At 35.2% G+C, this 22,353-nt stretch overlaps 1 protein-coding gene across 1 annotated transcript in view; it reads left to right on the forward strand.

The window, feature by feature from the left end:
- The window catches only part of LOC136029425 (neuroendocrine convertase 2-like), a 157,397-nt gene that overhangs the window by 58,387 nt on the left and 76,657 nt on the right, over window positions 1-22,353 (forward strand). Inside the window, exons 4-5 of the mRNA XM_065707806.1 lie at window positions 9,440-9,586; window positions 10,514-10,590. Of these exons, the coding sequence (XP_065563878.1) occupies window positions 9,440-9,586; window positions 10,514-10,590 (224 nt within the window). The remainder of the gene's footprint in view (window positions 1-9,439; window positions 9,587-10,513; window positions 10,591-22,353) is intronic.

Consider the following 22,353-nt stretch of genomic DNA (forward strand, 5'->3'; position numbering starts at 1 on the left):
CTAAGGTATTTCTGGTATACTCTTTTGACAACCTGCGCGCAGACGGCGTGCTGTGATTCAGTTCAACTTCCCTCTTCAATATTCCATGTAAATTTCCTCTTTTATCCTTAGCTATAGCTGTAACAATAAGCACAGTAGTAGTACTAGTAAAGTATTAACAGTAATAGCATTCTAGTAGTAGGAGTACTAGCAGTAAAGGCTGTAGAACTAGTAGTAGTAATAACAGTAAAAGCACTACTACTAGTAGCAGCAGTGGTATTAACAAATTGTCTATTGGTCAGTTGAACACCCCCCTCATAGAGCCCTAAAAGTTTCAAATTAATATAATTAGTGGTTGGCATGATATTGTTACTATACCCTTTTTGTAACCTGTATTTTCAAAGTATGTTTTAATTCAGTTCAGCTTCCCCCTCGATATTTCCTGAAATCATCATCTTAATACCCTTAACCTTAATTTAGTTGCAATAAAAATAGTTTTTGAAGCAGTAATAATAGTAGTAGCAGTGGTAGTATTTTAGCAGTAGCGTGCACGTATTGTCTTAGGGTCAACTGATCGTACTTTTTAAGCGTTCCTTGAAAGTTTCAACTTGGTACCCTGATCCTTTTCTGACATACATCCTACTGACAATCTGCATGCCCAAAGTGAGTTTTGATTTAGTTGAAATTTCCACTCAATATATCTAAAATTTTCACCTTCATACCCATAGCCTTAATAATATTATAGTAGTAATAGTAGTAGTAGTAGTAGTAGTAGTAGTAGTAGTATTAGTACCAGTTGTAGCAACAGTACTAATAGCAATAGTAACATGGACTTGTTGCCTTTTGGTCTGTTAAACATACCCTCATGATGGTTTGGAAGTATCAAATTGATACAGTAAGCCATTAGAAAAATATCTCTGATACGCCCATTTGACACTTTGCATGCACATAAAATGTTTTTATTTAGTTTCACTTTCCCCTCAACATTTCATCAAATTTTCACTTCAGTATCCTTAGCCTTGGTAGTACTCACAACAAAAGCAGTAGTTGTAGTTAGGTAGCAGTTGTATTAGAGGCAGTAGTAATAGTAGTAGTTGTAGATGTAGTAGTAGTGTGTAAGTAGTGCCTTTTTGGTCAATTGATCAGCCCCCTTCATCATTTTCTGAAAGTTCTAAATGAATACACTCTGTCATTCCTAAGTTACACACTTTTGACAAACCGTATGCACATAACGTATTGAATGTGTTTTGATTTAGTTCAATACTCCCTCAATATTCTCTGAAATGTTCACTTAAATGTCCTTTGTCTGTTTTAAAACTAAAGGTCAGTCATTCTTACCTTTCTCAATAGCAAATACTATAGGTAAACAATGGGCAAATTACATAACTTATCCAAGGACTTTTGGAGGAGGGGGGTTGGCATCACTAGAGAGATAATTTCTGGACTTATTGACTACGCAAAACATAATGAATGTCTCAAAATTTTGATATGGTGTGTTTGAGGAATAAATGCCCGTGAAATGGGGATTGGCTGCCCTCCAATCACTTTTGAATCTTAAAAAGAGCACTAGAACATTCAGTTTCCAATTGAATGAGCTCCTTCTGGAAGCTTCTATGACAACTCCTTGTATACAAAGTGCCTTGGTGAGAATAGAAATAAATAAATAACACATTGTGCCCATAACGCTCTTTACCTAGGCAGTGCTATTGCGCTGTATAGGATGATGCTACTTAGGTATGTGAAGCTATTCCCTCAGTTGATCTTATTGTTACCAAACATCATCTCTTCATCCTCATAAGCAACATTATTTACACGTTTTTTTTCTTTTCCTCTCCTTTGGAGTACCAGGACAATTGTAATCAAGCGTTTAGCGATAGTTGGCTTGACAGAATATGGTGTTACTGATAAGCAAGATTATTTATATGTAACACATTTGCATGGCAACATATTCAGAGGGATTTCCCACTGACTGTTTCATGCAGGGGGAAGATGTTGCCATGGAGTCTTCTATCAGACCTAAATTTCTTTTATACACTCTGTCAGAGACAAAAGCATGAAATTTCTATTTCATCTTCTCTTAGATTACGCTTGAAACCATCTATAGAGCTGCATCGGCATTAATTATAAAATAATACTGGACAATTATTTACTTGAAGATCGCTAAAACTAAAGTAGGTTCTTTAATATCCGAGTCTGTGCCTTTTGGATCTATTCTCTAGTAAGGAGCTTGCTAACATTGATGCTAATACTGCTATTGCCACTACTAACAACAACACACTGCACCACAAAGATGCTTAAGGTCAGCGCAGGTGACACACTCCTCCTCCATCCCGATATACTCAACGCATCACTCTTTATCCCCCTCCCTCTGTGAAGTTCCCATTTCCTTTAAATTCTTTATTGTGACCTCTTCACCTTATAAATCTAAAGGTTTCTAATATCGGGAATTTCTATTATTAATTCTGGTTTTCAGGAAAATCAACTAAGTAACTAAGTAAGGCAGATAGCATGAAAGTGTGTTTGTATATAGGGTACCAGCAGGGTTGTTTTTGGCTAAAAACTGATATGCGCTGAAAATTTTAGTCGCTAATTTAGATAGAAAAAAGCTGGTAACGATGAGCTACATCCGTCTTCTTCCCCTAAGAAACAAAACATGAAATCCTAGAATTTAAATATTTATTTTGCTCTAAATGTCTCATGGTCGTTAAGCGAAACAGAAGGCAGAAAAACTTTTTAGAGGCGCCAACCCTTGGAACCCAATAAAAATAAATTCTTGAAACTGAAAAATTATTTAATTGACATGGTTTTCAATGAACAAATGAAGCTTCTTATATGCTGGGAGAGCCTACAATGTACTCCCTCTTGTTATTGGGTAACTTATGGTACCAGAATTAGCCAGTGACTTTCCTTACTTTAGATATTATTGGAATCAGAAATTGGTCTGCTATCCTGGTTTCGGATCCCAGTGAATTTAAACCTAGGTGTTGAAGACCAAATCTAAACGAGAACTGAGAAGATACATATGTGCTTGGGTTTGCTTTTAGCATTTTCAAATTAACAGGCCTGCTTCCGTCTGTTAAACAATTGTTGGCAGTGATTTAGGTAGGGAAGGACAAATGTTGTAAAATGGGCACTTTTAGACAAAATTTGCCCAATTATTAAAATCTTCATTGGTTTTTACAATCCTTATACTCTTTTCTCTCCAAATAAGTAATAATAACCTTTCTTTTTCAATTATACCCACAAAAAGCCAAATTTATGTATTAACTATATTTTGCTCTAAAAACACCATTAATTTTGTCTGGATCATTTTCTTTCCCTTTATAATTCACCAGCATCCGTTGGATTTTTTTTCTTTTTAATTGGACATCGGAATAACAAAACCCGTTTTATCATTTGATACAGCAAACATTATCAAAGTGGAGGCAAATAACCAGCTTTAAAAGTATTATGGCACTCCTATGAATCTATGAAGGGGGATGGGGTAGTTTTAGTTGGGGATTTTTTGTGGAAGAGTTTTCGATTTACGTTCTTCAGTATACTAAACGTATTTCGTTTTTTAAATTAAATTCTATAAGATTCTTCCAATGTTTATAAATATTGGCAGTCTTTGTACTCCAAATAAATATTTTTGATTCTTTTCATAATGTGTTCTGTTCACTTTTTTGCCATCCTAAAAGAATTTTAAAAGGGATGTGATCCTGTTTTATATTACATAAGAAAAACTAGTTTTTTTTTAACTGAAAGTAAGGAGCGACATCAAAACTTAAAACGAACAGAAATTACTCCGTATATGAAATGGGTTGTCCCCCCCCCGCAATCCCTTGCTCTTTACGCTAAAGTTTTTATTTGTTTTAAAACGCAGAATTGTGGCAAAGAGTCAAAATGAGCCCTCTTGCGACATTCTAGGACCACTTGGTCGATACGATGACCCCTGGGAAAAAAAAATAAAAAAATAAAAATAAACACCCACCCGTGATTTGTCTTCTGGCAAAAAATACGAAATTCCACATTTTTGTAGATAGAAGCTTGAAACTTCTACAATAGGGTTCTCTGATACGCTGAATCTGACGGTGTGATTTTCGTTAAGAGTCTATGACTTTTAGGGATTGTTTTCCCCTATTTTTTAAAATAAGGCAAATTTTCTCAGGCTCGTAACTTTTGATGGGTAACACTAAACTTGATTAAACTTATATATTTAAAATCAGCATTAAAATGCAATTCTTTTGATGTAGCTATTGATATCAAAACTCCATTTTTTATAGTTTTGGCCGCTATTGAGCCGGGTCGCTCCTTATTACATTTCGTTACCACTGACTGTTTGATTAACTTAAACACTTGAGAAGTTTTTTATGGAAGCAAAAATATGTTTTTCAAAGAAAAGTAAAGAGTTCTGTTAAACAAAAAATGAGCCGAAATAAAGTCAAATAATCTTCCAAGCGTAAAACTAAAACAAATCATCATCAATAATAAATAAATGAAACCTAAAATGAACACAAATTACAACAAATAATGGAGGCACACTCAAAAGGAGCAGAAATTAACATGAATAGGGCACGTCCCTTTGCCTTCTGAAGACCTAAACACAATTATTACTTCACTAAAAACAATATAAACTTTAAATATTTTCAATTTTTTTAACTTTAATAAACTAAAATTATTAAGACTTTAAGGAGTGAATATCCATATATGTGTATTGCAATGCCAATTCTCATTCATTTTTTTTAAGTGAAGTGCATATAATCTTCTGGTCCTCAGAAGGCAAGGGAAGTGGACCTTACTCATGTTACTTTCTGCTTGTTTTGAGTTTGGATCAGTTATTTATTGTAATTTTTGTTCTTTTTTTCTGTGTACTTTTTCTGTGAACAATTTCTGTGTACTTTTTTTGAAAACCTTATTTTGTCGAAAACTTTGTTTAAATTAATTTCTGTTTGTTTTTATTGACATAGTCCTTACATGGGAAAATAAAAAAGTATTTTAAATCTTTTCGTTCTTTTTTGCTCTTGGAATCCATACTTTGGCTTGCTATTTGTATGCTATAGAAAAATTTCAACAATTTTTAATAACATACACTCTTTTACAAATCTGGACCCTACTAGTGCTGTTTAATTTATTTTTATACCTCCTCCAGTTAACCCGAAAAAAAAAACTTTATAAAATTCCCAAAAATCATATCTATGCTTTTCGACAACCTGGATGCATTTACACCCTTTTGATTTAGTGGAATTCGAAAAGCAGAAGTAGTAATGGTATTAGCCCAGAGATTTTTAACTTACCGCAGTCGTCCTTGGGATCTCACTGAGATGTCTTATTTGCAACCAGCTTACACGCAGTGGCTTTTACTTTAGTTTTAAAGCAACATTTAGAATTAAAACATAATGGGCAAATTACGTAACTGTGTGCGATGACATACACAAGATCCCTAGAGACATAGTTACTGGACCTTTCAACCATGCTCAACAAATTGGCTATCTAAAAATTTTGATTGGGTGTGTTTGGAAAATAAATGGGTTTAGGAAGAGGGCTGCTTACCCACCAATCACATTTGACTCTTAAAAAGGGCAATAGAACAATCGATTTCCAATCAGATTAGCTCCTTTAAAAGTTTATATGATATTTCTATCTATGATGGCGCTGCAGAATGATGTTGCTTATATACCTTTTTGAAAACCTTCATGCATAGAAATTTTTCGTTTAATTGAAATTCCCCTAAATGTTCCCTTGAAGCTCAGAATCCCCTATAACTTACCCTGAAATGTCCAACTAATGTCAAAATAATGTAAGCAATTCTTGAGATATGGGCTTGCCACGCTTTTGATAATCTACAAGCTCATAGATCGTTTTGATTTGGTTCAACAATCCGCCTGAATATTTCCTGAAAGCTTCAACTTAATGCCCTTAGATTGCGCGGTACAAGAGTTGTAATCGCAGGAGTAGTATCAGTAGCAGCATGCAAGAAGGATCTTTGTTTTCTTCATCACACACTTAAAGTTTCTACTTAATCTGATAAATAGTTTCCGAAGCATTGCTGATACCTCCTCCTGACAACCTGTCGGCGCATAGTGTGTTTTGATTTAGCTCAATACTGTTTCAATATTTCCCTTTTTTTGCCTTAATATCCTTAGCTTTAGTAACAGTAGTAGCAGTAGCAGTAGTAATAGTGGTAGCATCAGTACTAGTAGCAGTAGAATTCATAGTAGCAGTCTTAGCTTTACTAACAGTAGTAGTAGTAGCAGTGGTAATAGTAATAGCAGTAGTAGTAGAAGTTTGAATTGAAGCACTAACATTATAATGCAAATATTGTCTTATGGTTAGTTCTACATCCCTGTAAATTTTAGTTTCACACGCCCTTTTAACAACCTGGTAGCAGACGGAGTGTTGTAGTTCATTTCACTTTCCTTCCTCAATATTCCCTGAAAATTTCACCCTCATAACCTTAGGCATAGTTGTAATAGTTTTCACAGTAGTAGTATTAGCACTAGCAGCAGTTTTAACAGTAATAGCACTAATACTAGTAGCAGTAGCAGTATTATTATATTGCCTTTTGTCAATTGAACATCCTCCCCTCATCAAGTCCTGGAAGTTTCAAGTTAATACACTTAACCGTTGCTATGACATTGCCGATATGCCTTTTTGATAACTTTATATTTATGTATATCCCGAAGTTTTAATCTTAATGCGTAGCAAAAAGTAGCAAAAAAAGTAGCAGTGGTAGTAGTATTAGTGGTAACGTGTACATATGGCCTTTGGGCCAACTGATCTTCTCCTTGAAGCATTCTCTGAAAGTTCGAGCTTAATGCCCAAATCCATTCTTGAGATGCGTCCTTTTGACAATCTGCATGCACATAGTATTTGTTTTGTTTTTATTTAGTTCAAATTTCCCTTCAGTATTCAGTCAAATTTTCACCTTCATACGCATAGTCTTAATACTACTAGTAACATAGTAGTAGTGGTAGTAGTAAGAGGAGTAGTAGCAGTCATAGCAAAGGCGGTGTTTAGTTTTTTTGGGGGGGACAAATATAAACTTTATTGCCCCCTGCCGTACCATTAATAATGTAAATATTACCATTTTTCCAAACATTTTACAATTTAAGCTTGTTTTGCCACCCCCAGCGTACTCCTCAGGGTGCTTGTCCCCCCTTTTTTCCCTAGATTCGGCCTTGGATAATAATTTTGCATTTGTAGCAGTATCAACTGCAGAAGCAGCGATATTAATAGCAGTTGTAGCTTGTACATGTTGCATTTTGGTCAGTTGAACGTCCTCCTCACGAAGCTCTGGAAGTTTCATCTTAACTGGGTAGGTCGTTTCGAAAATATTGCTGATACGCCCTTTTGACAAAGCGTATACACATAGTTATTTTAAACTTAGATTCAATTCAACTTTTACATCAACATCACTTCAGATGTTCATTTTAATATCCTCAGCCTTAGTGGAACTCGCTACAAAAGCAGTAATTTTAGTGGTAGCAGCAATAGCATCAGTGACAGCAGCAGTAGTAGTGGTGTGTAGATCTTGTCTTTTTAATCATTGTTCATCTCCCTCATCATTACCTGGAAGTTACAAATTAATATACTCAGTTATTTCTGAGCTACGTCCTTTTGCCACCCCGTATGCAAATAACGTTTTGATCTAGTTCAGCACTACCATCAACATTCAATGAAAGGCGTCACATGATTGCCCTTCGTCTTTTTGGAAATTCAAGGTCAAGCATGCAACCTTTATCAATAATATACACTAAATGAAAACAATGGGCAAATTGCCTAACTTACAGTCCTTGACTTAAGGGCTCTAAGGGCAGGGGGGCTGCCACCCCCAAAGACATAATTACATGATCTTTCAAGCATGGTGAACAAAATAGCTGTCTCAAAATTTCGATCCAATGTGTTTTGGTAAATTTAGGTGGAGGATGGAGGGCTGGTTACCCTCCAACAACTTTTGACTCTTAAAAAGGGCAATAGAACTTTCAATTTCAATAAAAATTTATACGCCCCCGAGGCATAACTTACAACCTTTGGCCCCGGGCTTTGGGGATGTATAAACCCAGGAGGCATTGTTATGCGATCTATGGACTATTTTGAACAAAATGGCTATCTCAAAATTCGCTGGACCCGCTGGACTCACTCAACAATGCTCGACAAATGGAGTTCTCGAAATTTGGATAGGGTGTGTTGGAGAAATGATGGGCGTGGGGGGATAGTTGCTGCCTCCAATCACTTTTGACTCTTGAAAAGGGCATTAAAAGTTTCAATTTCCAATTGAATGGGCTCCTTTCGATGTTACTATGACGACTCCTTCTATACGAAATGCCTTGGTCAGAAAAAAAGAAAATTATTATAATAAGCTGTGCCCGCTTCATTCTTTACTTAGGCAGCGCTATTGCGCTGCCCATTACATTACTAAGACAGCAGGGTTTTTGAAAGAAACTCGTTCTCTGGGGAAACTACAGTGTGAACTGAGGTTATGAAACTTATTTTGAGTGTTTCAGAAGTAAAATAGAATTGTGGGTTTTATGCATCAGATGTTTCATGCTTTAGCCTTCCACAATCCTGCTTGAAATATGCTGCACTTGGAAAGGTATCTAGTTTGTTGGAGTCGAAATTTTTTGTTAATGGTTATAGTACCCACCAGCCTAACTACTAACAAAGCGTTGATTGTGCATAAAAAGATACCTATTTAAAGGACAGGTGTCCTTCGTTTTAAAAACAAAATCGAAAGAGACACTGGTAGATTCGATTTAGAATTGACGCTTGAGTATTAATTTGAAAGTTACAGGAAGTTATTAGTTCGAAAGTTAAATGCTACGTTGAAATCACATGATTAGTTAAAATGTATGGAGTAAAACCCAACGGACGTGCAATTATGGCCAAGTACAATAAAGAAGGCTTAGAGATTTTCTCGGCCATAGAAATTAAATGTAGGCCAAATACAAGTGCTGCCAATCATTATTACGGGCAACATATTTAATTGAAAAGATGCAAGCCGTCAGTCTGTATTTTATTTATTAGTACGTTAAAGAGGTATCTGAAGTATCCGTCTGACTTATATCTGCGAATAAGATTAAATGATACCAATGAAAAACATAGGTTAAGTGCAAAGTTCGTATTTTATAACTCAAAGCTTAATATTGTTTTTGAGCAGATACTGGTGTGTATAGGTCATGTTCGATTATTAAAATGAAAATATAAACTATTTCTTATATACATAACTTTTCTTTTGTATATCCTTTTTAAATTTCGTTCGGTGTCCGGCGTGAATTAGCCTTGGGACAGTTCCACAAACCGTATTTCAGACGCTATTTAAGGCTGACACCAATGAAGTCGCCTTAGTGCATGCGTTATTTCCAATACCTTCTGATAGAATTACATTACGACCGCGAGAAAAAAAAAAAATACTATTTCCAATTAACTCAAACTAATCTGTAAACTTGTTATTCAACTTCAATATTTGTCTAATTTGTAGAAAAATACTGGACAGAATGGTGGAAAGCCTCGGTTGGACTTGAATGTTGAGGCTGCATGGGCTCAAGGTATTACTGGTAAAAATGTGACAACAGCCATTATGGATGATGGAGTCGATTATATGCATCCTGACTTAATCAATAACTATGTGAGTTTTTGTTTTCTCCTTTTCTTTCCTAGCAAATCTTAATAGCAGTCAGATGCGTTTTTTTTATGGCAAAGGAACAAATTCAGTTTTTTTGCTTATCTTCATAAGGTATTCTGTTTTTTTTTTCTTTGTTTTTTTCTAGTAGAATTAGTACGTTGACGTAATAGCGAAGTATTTAATTTCTTTTTATATCCATCAAATTTATCAGGTTCATTGCTTCGAGCAAATAATTCATTAGTTCACACTTCATCTATTGTTCATTAATTCATCAGAATCATAAACTTATTGCTTCGAGTTGAAGGTTCAATAACGATGATCCTGGAAAACATCTGGAATTTCCAGTAGACAAACGAAGTCCTTCTATGCTCATGAAATTCATCAATTCATAAAATTGATTAATTCTTTGAGTCAACAATATATCAACTAATAGATCTTCAATTTAATAATCCGCCAACTCATCAGCTACTTCAACAAATTAAAACATGCGCTTCGAAATTGCTTCTTGCTAGAACAATTGGGACCGAGTCCTGATTTTCAGAACGATCCGGAACAATTGAGACTGAAGAAATATTTCGAACTGAGTCCAAACATTTTTGATTCCAATATTTTTTAATATTCCGCAAATTAATCGAATTTTCCAATTGTCGATGTAAATTTAGCAGGGTTAAAGCTTAGTTTTAACGTTTAGTCTTGTTTTTATGGATTACTTTATAATTTTATTTCTGCCCGTTTAAGTTATTACTGCTCTTTACTTTTCGTCAAAAATTTTCGCCTATACGTTTGATTAAAGTAAAGGGGTGTTGTTCTGATACTATATTGTAATGGATTTTACGCAATTAGGGTGAATGCCTACTGCTTGGGAGACCCAAGAAACTTAGCATGCGAAAAATAGATATATCTTATTCCTTTTTTGTTGTTTTCTTATAGAATGCAAGAGCGAGCTTTGACTTCAGCAGCAACGACCCCTATCCGTATCCCAGATACACGGATGATTGGTTTAACAGGTAAACGTCTGATTTTTCCTCTTTTTTTTGCAAAATAGGACCTTGATCATATATTTATACAGTTTCAATTTCGCATACTTATTTCACACGAAAATAAAAGCACTCGGTCTGGTTGATTGAATTACAAATTCTAATCAAGCCCAAAAGCAGAGATTCCTTAAAACTTAAACACCTTTTGATTTCCTCGAAGTTTCATACATTCTTCACATAATTCACCTTTTTTTGCATGTTTTGTCGAGTTCCTTCACCCTCTAAAAACAAATACTGTTTCCGTTCCAAAATATGTGATTAGATATATGCATATTCCTTAACACCCGTTTGTAAGAGTTTTTCTTTTCACCAAATTTTTTCAAACAGTTCGTGGTAACGAACTGTAGTTAGGAGCGACCCGGCACAATAGTAACCAAAACTCTAAAAAATGGAATTTTGATACCAATAGCTACATCAAAAGAATCGGATTTTAATGCTGGTTTTAAATATATAAGTTTCATCAAGTTTAGTCTTACCCATCAAAAGTTACGAGCCTGAGAAAATTTGCGTTATTTTAGAATATAGGGGAAAACACCCCGTAAAAGTCATGGAATCTTAACGAAAATCACACCATCAGATTCAGCGTATCAGAGAACCCTACTGTAGAAGTTTCGAGCTCCTATCTACAAAAATGTGGAATTTTGCATTTTTTGCCAGAAGGCAAAAAATGATCGTATCGACCCAGTTGTCCTAGAATGTTGCAAGAGGACTCATTCTAACGGAAATGAAAAGTTCTAGTGCCCTTTTTAAGTGACCAAAAAAACTGGAGGGTACCTAGGCCCCCTCCCACGCTAATTATTTTCCCAAAGTCAACGGATCAAAATTCTGAGATAGCCATTTTATTCAGCATAGTCGAAAAACCTTATAAATATGTCTTTGAGGACGACTTTCTCCCTCAAAATCCCCGTGGGAGGGGCAAAAAGTTACAAACTTTGACCTGTGCTTACATATAGTAATGGTTATTGGGAAGTATACAGGCGTTTTCAGGAGGATTTTATTGGTTGGGGGAGGGGTTGAGAAGAGGGAGATATGCTGGGGGAACTTTCCATCGAGAATTTGTCATGGGAGAAGAAAATTTCCATGAAGGGAGAGCAGGATTTACTAGCATTATTAAAAAAAAAAATTAAAAAATAAATGTGAAAAAGCTTTTTCAGGTGGAAGTAAGGAACAGCAATAAAACTTAAAACAAACAGAAATTATTACCCATATGAGGGGCTCACCTCCTTCTAATACCTCGCTCTTTACGCTAAAGTATTTTTAGTAATTTCAACTATTTATTCTACGGCTTTTGTGATTCAGGGGTCATTCTTAATGAATTGGGATAAAATTTAAGCTTTAGTGTAAAGAGCGAGGTACTGATGATGGGGCGAATCCCCTCATATATGTAATAAAAACATGAGAATACAAAAGTTCTTTACGTAAGCTAATTTATAAGTTACGTAAATCTTTTACCAATAAAAAGATTCGTAAAAAATAAAAAGTTCTATTTGCCTTTTTAATTAACCAAAAAAACTAGTTTTTTTAAACTGAAAGTAAGGAGCGACACTAAAACTTAAAACGCACAGAAATTACTTCGTATATGAAAGAGGCTGCTTCCTCATCAGCGCCCTGCTCTTTACGCTAAAGTTTTTTACTGTTTTAAAAAGAAGAATTGAGAGAAAGAGCCAAACTTTAGCGTAAAGAACGGGGCGCTGATGAGGAAGCAGCCTCTTTCATATACGAAGTAATTTCTGTGCGTTTTAAGTTTTAATGTCGCTCCTTACTTTCAGTTAAAAAAAAACTTGTTTTTTTAATTTAATAACTATTAGCAATGACTGTATCAATTAATCTTTTTTTCATAAAATTTTAAATCAGAAATCGAAAATACAGAGCAAAATAACCTGAAAATGGTGAAATCTTTCTTTTTTTCGTACATTTTTGAATCAGAAATAAAAAGTACAGAGCGAAATGACCTGAAAATGGGGGAAATTTTCTTTTTTTTCATATACTTTTGAATCAGAAATCGGAAAGACTGATCGAAATGACATGAAAATGGGGGAATCCTACTGTAAACTAAACGTTCTTATCACATGGTCTCTGTATTTATTTTGTTGTAAAAATCTGTAGGAAGCCATTTCTTTTCTATGGAATGGACTAGTTTTACGTTATAGTTTTGTTATATTTTTGTTTCCCCACTTCAGCAAGCTAAAAGGTTTTTTCTTCGTTCAATTCTAATTTTGTGTCCCCTCGTATTATCTAGTCCACCTTTTAGGTTAGGTAGTAAAACTATTAAAAATATTCGTGTATCCTATGGAATAATTTATATTGTGCTTAGGTTGAGAAGGCGTAAGCGAATCCCTTGAAAAAGTACTATTCCTACCTTACTATAAATCCCTTCACCTAAAACCTTTTTCTCAGGCAATACCTCTGGGAAACTTCCAGCACACCATGCTTCTACTTTTTTAGTGGCTAATTTTTGTGCATCAAAAAGCTAGGCTCATGTCTTTAACTGTACCACAAATACACTTATTTATATGTACCACAAATATTTCAAATACACCTAGTATATGTGCTTCTTTAAAAGCAATTTTGTCGAACAGTTCGTGGTAACGAACCCCGCTCAATAGTAACCGGAACTCTGAAAAGCGGATTTTTGGTGCTGATAGATGCATAAAAAGAAACGAATCTTTATGCTGATTTCAAATGGAATAAGAACAGCCTCACCCTCAAAAGGCCCTGTCAAGATTGTGGCCTCTATTAGGTTTTCCATTGTTTTTTTTTACGGCAAGTCGCGTGCCATTGCAAAGCTTTGGTGGGTTGATATTTCTTAAAAGTATTATTGGTACGCCTATTTTTAGTTGTAGCACGTGTAGTGGAAACCCTGAAAGATCTATGGAATTTAAAAATTCAGATGGATAATTAACCGCTTCATTTGGTTCCTAAACTGTGTCGACTGACTTGTAAAGGACTGCCTGGTCTCGAATCTTGGTCAAAACAATATTGTTGATTTCGTGGACGTCTATATTTTTGGTTGCGAGAATCGCTCTTTCACTTAGCCATTTATTATTTTTATAATTTTTTAGAATATTCGGAAATACTTTTTCAATCAATTCATTTTTGGACGTCACTAAATTACAGAAATCAGCAGGTAGTTGTATACGTCCTAAAATTGAGTCTACTGGGAGCTTTCCGTTTCCAATTGCCAGCGATTGATCTGAAAATGTTTGACCAGAGTCATCGTTTTGCAATCGGGCACGCATATTTGTAGTTAATTTTAATATTTTTACGTGTGCCCATAAATTAGAATTTTTCAGGCAAGCATTCATTTCGTCTGCAGGAGTTGATCTAGGTATTATAGGTAATGTTTGCCTGAAATCTCCCGCAAGCAATATTAATGTGCTGCCAAAGGGTTTCGACTTCCCTCTTAAATCTTTCAAGCATTGATCCAGAGCCTTGAGCGATTTTTTGTGTGCCATTGCGCACTCATCCCAAATAATAAGTTTGCATTGCTGCAATACTTTACCCATCCCAGATGATTTGGAAATATTGCACGTGGGAGTTTCTGTAGAATGCAAATTCAGAGGCAATTTCAAAGCGGAATGAGCAGTTCTTCTACCAGGCAGCAATGTTGCGGCTATTCCGGACGACGCAATTGCCAACGCTATATCATTTTTTGATCGAATTGATGCCAGAATCAGTTTTATCACAAACGTTTTACCAGTACCTCCTGGCGCATCCAAAAAGAAAATTTCTCCAACGTTGTTATCGACACAATGCATTATCGTATCATAAATGTCTTTTTGTTCCGACGTTAACTTGGAAATGTTATTTTGTACATACGACAATAGATCACTATGTAAATGTAATAAATAAATCTGGACGACCATAGAGACGAACATACGCAATAGCATCTTGAGCATATTCATGCATATGACGGGGACTGCCAGCATATGACGAAGGTAAAATTGTTAATCTTCCAACGTTTGTGGTATTACCGTCATTTATAACTGCATCTCGCAAATGAATGTATTGTTCAGAGCGGAGCTTGGTCTGATTCAGGCGGATATATAGCAAACGTTCCGATTCAATTTTAGCATACATATCAACGACAAATTGGTGAAACAATTCACGGCATTTTAAAATATAATTTTCTTCATCCTGCCGAATCATTAGTCTATAGGAATAATAATGCATTGCACTGCATTTCATATTCATTTCTTTGTTAGTGGCTGGATTCATCAATTTAATATTAAAGTGATAGCCGTTGGCTCCATCCAAAAAATGATAGGATATTGTAGGGCATCGTAGCATCGATGAGTTTCAGCAATTCTTAACAACTGAGCGTTCCGCTTATGAAGAATAACATCTCGAGGTAAAAACTGATCACCGACCATAACGATTGCCACTTCGTCGATAGTTGGAGCATTGTATCTACGCACATGTTGGCCAGGAGGCGTTTTGTCAGCGGAAATAACAGTAAAAATTTATGAATCTCGCCTGAGAATGGTAGAAGGGACCCTGCTCTATGATAAATTTGCCCTTTTACTTTGAAAGTAGACATAAATTGATCTGGATTTTCGATTTGGGCTCCAAACGACGTTATTTGGAAACATGAGTTGTATTTTCTGATTTTTGACAAAAAACGCTTAGATTCTGACGTAGTTCCAGTAAGGAAAGTCTTCAATGGCTCTGGTGGTGCAGCCAATAGAGGAAGTTTAACTTTTCCTGAGGTGCAACACATTCCCATTGTTTCACCATTGAATTTCAAGGCCTTGCAATAGGGACAAATTTTAGACATTGTCCCGATTTGAACACATCTACTCAAGCTATAATCATCGACTGGGCTGTACGTGAATGCCAGGCGATAACTTTCAGCTTGCTCTGATTCCTCGGCACGCTTTCTTTTCTTACTTTCTCTACCAGCAGCAAGCCTGATTTCATGCTGTTCTTGTGATTCCTCGGCACGCTTTCTTCTCTTACTTTCTCTATCAGCAGCAAGCCTGATTTCTTGCTGTTCTTGTGATTCCTCGGCACGCCTTCTTTTTTCACTTTCTCTTTTAGCAGCAAGTCTGCTTTCGCGTTGCTCTGGTAGTTCCTCGGCACGCTTTCTGTTCTTTCTTTCTCTATCAGCCTCAAGCCTGTTTCCTTGCTGTTCTTTTGATTCCTCGGCACGCTTTCTGTTCTTTCTTTCTCTATCAGCCTCAAGTCTGTTTCCTTGCTGTTCTGTTGATTCCTCGGCACGCTTTCTTTTCTGACTTTCTCTATCAGCAGCAAGTTTTTTGGCATAGACTCTTTGAGCATCTTCATCGGCTTTTGCCATTGTAAGTTCATCAGTCATTTTAAACTTAAACATTAATAGATTTCTACGTGAACATATGTCTTAAATATCTTTAATGACGTCACCGTCATAGCAAAAATGACGACAACTAACTTCATGATTAAATATCTTTAATGACGTCACCGTCATAGCAAAAATGACGACAACTAACTTCATGACGTCAGTCGACACAGAAACATGACGTCACTTGACAGACAGACAACTTATTTTTATATATATAGATATATATATATAGATATATATATATATATATATATATATATATATATATATATATATATATATATATATATATATATATATATATATATATATATATATATATATATATATATATATATATATATATATATATGTTCCATCAAGTTTTGTTTTGCCTATCAAAAGTTACGAACCTGAGAAAATGTGCCTTATTTTCGAAAAAAGGGGAGAACACTCCCTAAAAGTCATAGAATCCTAATGAAAACCACCCCGTCAGATTGAGTGCATCAGAGAACCCTTCCGTAGAGGTTTCAAGCTCATATCTGCAAAAATGTGGAATTTTGTATTTGTTGCCAGAAGAATGATGACACAAGCGTATTCGCTTTATTTTTTCCCCAGGGGTGATCGTATCGAGTCAGTGGTCCTAGAATATCGCATGGGGGCTCATTCGAACGAAAATTAAAAGTTCTAGGTCTTTTTCAAGTGACCAAAAATTTGAGGGCAACTAGGCCACCTCCCACGCTTATTCTTTCGCAAAGTCACCCGATAAATATTTTGAGATAGGCATTTTGTTAAGCATAGTCGAAAAATCCAATAAGTATGTCTATGAGGATGACTTAATCCCCCACAGTCACCGGAGACTGAGGGGGATTAAGCCCATTGTTTACATATAGTATTGGTTATTGGGAAGTATGCAGACGTTTTCAAGGGGAGATCTTTCTGGTGGGGGTTGGGGGGAGGGATTTTTCGATGGAGGAATTTTTCATGGGGGAAGGGAATTTTTCTTGAAGGAGGCACCAGATTTCCCAGCGCTATTTAAAAAACGAACAGAAATTAAATAAAAAAACAACTTTTTAAACTAAAGTAAGGAGCAACATTAAAACTTAAAACGAACAGAAATCTTTACGTATATGAAGGAGTTCACCCCGCGCACTATCCCACTCTTTACGCTAAAGATTTTTTTAAGTACTTTCAAAACAGCTATTTATTCTAAATAAACGGCCTGTGTGACTCAGGAATCATTTTTAAAGAATTACAACAAAATTCGCACTTTAGTGTAAAGAGATATTGACGAAGGGACGAACCCCATTATATACTTAATAATTTCGCTTCATTTTAAGTTTTAATGTTGCTCCTTACTTCTTAATTTCTTTTTTACTCATTCAACGAGAGCTAAATGTATAGTCCACCATTTACCTTTTCAAGGGCTTTTCTCCCCCCATCTTTCAGCACTTTGTTTCGGGATTAGGGATTCCGGATTAAAAAGTCAATTCTAACATACTAAACCTAAAAGTGGCCTTTCAGCACTGTTCAACGTAAAATAATTGATTTTTTTTCTTTTTCTTTTTTTTAGAGAGAGAGAGAGACAGACTTTGGTACTTGAATCTTATGCACCACTCAAGTTTAGGCTGTCTAAAACACGAGAACAAACCGGTTTCTTCGTTAGTATCTTTTAGCTTAGCGTGAGACAAGACAATGACAACTGATAGAATAGATAGGAAATATATAATTTGGGCTATATATTTACATATTGAAGGGGGTGGGGGCAAAGTATTTGGACAGTTCGAAGTTAGGAAACAATTCTTACTTCATAAGATGCAGAATAATTGTACCTAACACACTCTGCATGCAGACCCGCAATACTTTACCCCCCCCCCCCCCTAATATGCAAATATATAGTTTATAGTCCAAATTTGTTTCTAAAGTATTATATTTTCATCAAATTTTGTGATATTTTATTAGGATTGAGTGTCAAAGAAACAGGTTCAAATTAAATGAAGCACTTTAGTGGCATGGAATACAAAAGTGGCAAGACTTATTTTTCAAGCACAGCTTACCCATACCGGCTATCACGAATCGTTTGTTCGGTGTTTTGAAGGTGCATGTTCTAGACAAAAAGAAATACACATTATATTACAATCCAAGCGCAAATACCCAAAACAAAATATAATCATACTTCAAATCAACACTTATTACCGCGATCTATGAAAATCAAGCTCAATATTTCTTAAGACAGTAAAATGCGAATAGAAACTATAGATAGATAGATATATAGATAGGTGTATTTTAAAAACCCATGGGCCATATACACACGAAAATATAAATAAATAACAAACAAGCAAGGAAATTAACAACAGTACGAATTACAAACACGCACAGAAAAAACAGAATTCAACGCAAAAAGTGCCTAATCTAACAACAAAAGAAAATAGTCATATAAAACTTATTCTTCTTATCAAGGATTTATCTATATATACTCCCACTCGAAATATTGTGGTTGGGTTACTATTTTGTAGAATACCCGGAAGCATCAAATTAATCCCATGCAAATAAATTTCCCGTAAATCCAAGAGCACCGGGCATTTCCGGAGAAAATGATCCAAGTCTTCATCATCATCATTACAAAGGGGACAAACATACCGCCTATCAGGACCAACTATCATTTTATTTTTGTCGAAAGTTTTTTGCCTGTTCTGGATTGGAAGACAATTCGCCCTAAGCTGAATCCAACGACGTAGAATCATAGCCGGTAAATTAAATTTAAAATAAACCTCCTCTCCAAAACTAGGTTTTGCCTGATTATAATGTTGTAGGGTTGTAGAATCTAAAACCAGCCCTTGCCAATGCTGGATTTCCTGACTCTCTAATATAAATCGTACCTGGCTTTCTAAATTTGTTGGTACATCACTAGAGCAAAGACCATTATTCCATAAATAAGGCATTCCTACTTTTTCTAGAAATGATTTGATTTGGGATGGCCACGAGGTTTTTAAAATATGTCCCATTTTTGATAACTTTGTATTTGCGACATAAACCAACCGCTATCATTGATAAAGACACAAATAATCTTATTCACATATAGAGAAAGATTTTCGTAAGGGGGGGAGTCCAAAAACTATTATAACCTGACCCAAAAAGTATGGATATCTTAAAATAATGACAACCGGAACTAGAGTCGACAAAAAAGGTCATCAACGCTATCTAACTTTTGTCGTTTCTCGGCATTCTTTTTTTCAAGCTTGGTATTGTTTTTTTTTTTTCAGAACCCAAGATTATATACTTATTGTTGCACTAGTTTTACCAGTTAATCTAACTTTATCTTATCACACTGACAAAATAGCGCAAGACACCAAATGCTAAATTGCGTTAGTGATATTTGTTTCGACATTTTTTTGTCCTGACCCAAAGAACATGGGAAACTGAAAGCAGAGGAGCTTAAGGTGTTTTAGCGTGGAATTGATTCTAAATGAACACCAACTGCACCATTGTTGGTGCAGTTTCACTCACCGGAATAAGAAAACTAAAAATGAGTGCCAAAATTCATTTTGTTAATATTTTGATTTTGATTAAAGGTCGAAGCTGTTTTGGACCTTATCTGAAATTTTCCAAAAAACTTAAATTCCTTTGTTTTTAAGCCATTTCTTATTGAACCATCTTATACGGTAGGCAGCATCCAGTATTTAGAATAGATACCTATATTTTGCTAAAAGTGGTTGTTTTATCTTTTGTTCCATAAACAAGCAAGTTCGAAAAAAGAAAAAAAACATAACAAATACCTCGGAATTTTTGTTGATATTCTTATAATAAAACTATTAGTGATACCAATTCACAAAAATGATGAGTTGGGGGGGGGGGGCTAAATGTGTTTTTTTGAAATCTAGGAGGGGGAAATTTATTTCTTGGTCGATTTTTCCAATTCGAACCAAAAAAGGGTATTTTCAATGAAAATACCAAAAAAGATTCTTTTAGAAATTTAAGGACCCAATTGGGGTCAGTAGACGCTATAGGGTTCTGTTTCTCTCTTTCTTTCTTCAGTGCCCTCCTATCAGCTTCTCATATTATCTGCTCTGACCTAAGAAAAGTAAGCTTACCATTTTTTAAAAGCCTATAATCAGCCCTTTAAATGAAATATATTTGTGGTGCATATTTTTTTCATTTAGAAAATTAACACAAAACTACCATCATTACACACACAACGTATACACAGTACACTTTCTGCATCATACACCAAATACATGTATTGTATATCATACATACTGTAGACATAATGGTCAAATGTATTATTCTTAAAAATAAATCCCTAGTGGAATTGGAGGATATTACCGACTTAGAGTGCGATTCATCTCTTTAGAAATTATCTGAATTTTATGTTACTCAGCAGTGGTCATTACCATTCAAGTCCAAGGCTGAGTATCAGTATCCATGACGACTAAATTATTGCTGACTGGTTAAGCATTGCTCGGCACTTAAAAGCATTAGCAAGCGTAGGCGTGATATAAACACCTGCTGTTGTGTTGGTACTTGGGGCAAAATGTATTTCGAAGTTAAAACCTTGATTATCTATGTGCGTGACATGTTGCGGCTTTTCGATTTGTGGGTGTGCTTAAAAGTACTTTCTCCCATAAGATGTTTGTTACTTATACTACGGTTTAATTATCTGAAATTTTAGTCATTTGAAACTCACATGGATCATTTTTCCTTATTTATTTTTGATGTGATTTTGCCGTATTTGTTATTTCAAGTATTATTTCTTATGTTGATATGATTAAAATTTTATGAATACTAATTAATCCTCAATGCTTGTATTTACGAGAGAAATAAAAAAATGATATTAATAACAATATGGAAGATTGTGCAAACAATTCTCCTAGTAAATAATATAGTATTCGGTCACAAATATTTTTTCATCCTTTAGTGTTATATTGATTTTTTAGCTAAAGCCATAAATATCGTAGCAAAAAGCCCTATTGGACAATTTTTTACGTTGGTTTTGTGTTACCGTTTTTTATATCATTGAAGAATCGTCCTCGTTTGTAGGCTATCTGTCAATTCAAAAATTGTAGTGTTATTGGCATTTTTTTTTCTATTTTGATTTAACGGGTGCACTCCCTGTTTGCACTGTTTTCATTGTGATAAAATCTTTTGTTCATCTTCTAACTTACCTGGAACCGTCAGGCTCCTGCCATTTGTTGTACTAATTTGCAGTTAAAAGGGGTTTGCCCGTGTAGCAGGAGAGAGGGGATAAAATTTTGAATCCTTAGAGAAAACTATTTTGGTTTTCCCGGTAGGCATGAACGCATGGATTTTATGGGGAGAACAGTAATAAAAGAAAACATTATACCAGAATTTGAATATTAAGTGCCCATAAAGATGGGCAACTTTAGGATTTATTTTTTAGGGAGGTGAGTCCCAAACTCTTCCCCTTTGCTGAAGTCCATGCTTCCAGGTATGTCCCGATGTGCATACCTTTTTTGGAGCAATTGCTGTGCCTCTCATATATCTTCTTTTTTTTACCGACCCCCTCATATAAAGCGGATGATGTTAGAAAGTTCGAAGAGAACTCAACCGACCACAAATTCTGATATCTAAGGTTGTTCTTGACTATGCAACTGATTAGAGGGCACCCTGTCACCTTTTCATTGTCCCTTGCACCCTTAGATATGTCCGTCTCCCATATGGCATCATGTCGAATTTAAAGACAGCTATTGTAACCTATATACTTGTAAAACCTAAACAAATTTGACTTAATATGACATGATGCGTCAAATTGAGGGCTACCAAATGATACACACACCTCACCTCGATATAGAACCCTAATAAATACATTCCATTCGGATAATCTGTAACACTTGGTCGTACAATGTGAAATATATTCGTAAAAACTATGATGTGATTGTGATCATTCATGAATGAATGTTTAGGGGATGGTCCTAAATACACGAAATATTAATTATAAAAGCCAATAATAATATGAAATTCATAAAATCAATAATTAGTTACAATGCGAAATTAAAAAAAAAATGTACCCTACTTATATGCCTTAAAGTGTCGCACCTACAAAATATAATATTTGTTCGGTAGAAACTTCGTAACAAAGTGGATCCTCTGCCTCTCTCCCTTCCTATGCCATCTATTAGGCATTTAATAAAGACTTCAAGAGAGCAATTTTGATAAAAGCTGCCAAAAATTTAAGAAATTATGTCTCCCAGTCATTTTAAAACGTATAGCTACGAAGGCAAGTGTGACAAAGTGTGCAAATGTTAATTTAAAAGTATAGGCTTCACAGAAACATTTTAGTCGAAAAAAGGGCCGGGTGTATCCTACTAGATTAAGAATTTTTACCAAATTTTAAATCTGTATAATTGGAGAGCCGAAAGTAACCTTTAGATTCCTCTCCTTCCTTAACTTAATACATATGGACATGTTGCACCTCT

Source organism: Artemia franciscana, chromosome 7, assembly GCF_032884065.1.
Source record: "Artemia franciscana chromosome 7, ASM3288406v1, whole genome shotgun sequence".
Taxonomy (NCBI): domain Eukaryota; kingdom Metazoa; phylum Arthropoda; class Branchiopoda; order Anostraca; family Artemiidae; genus Artemia; species Artemia franciscana.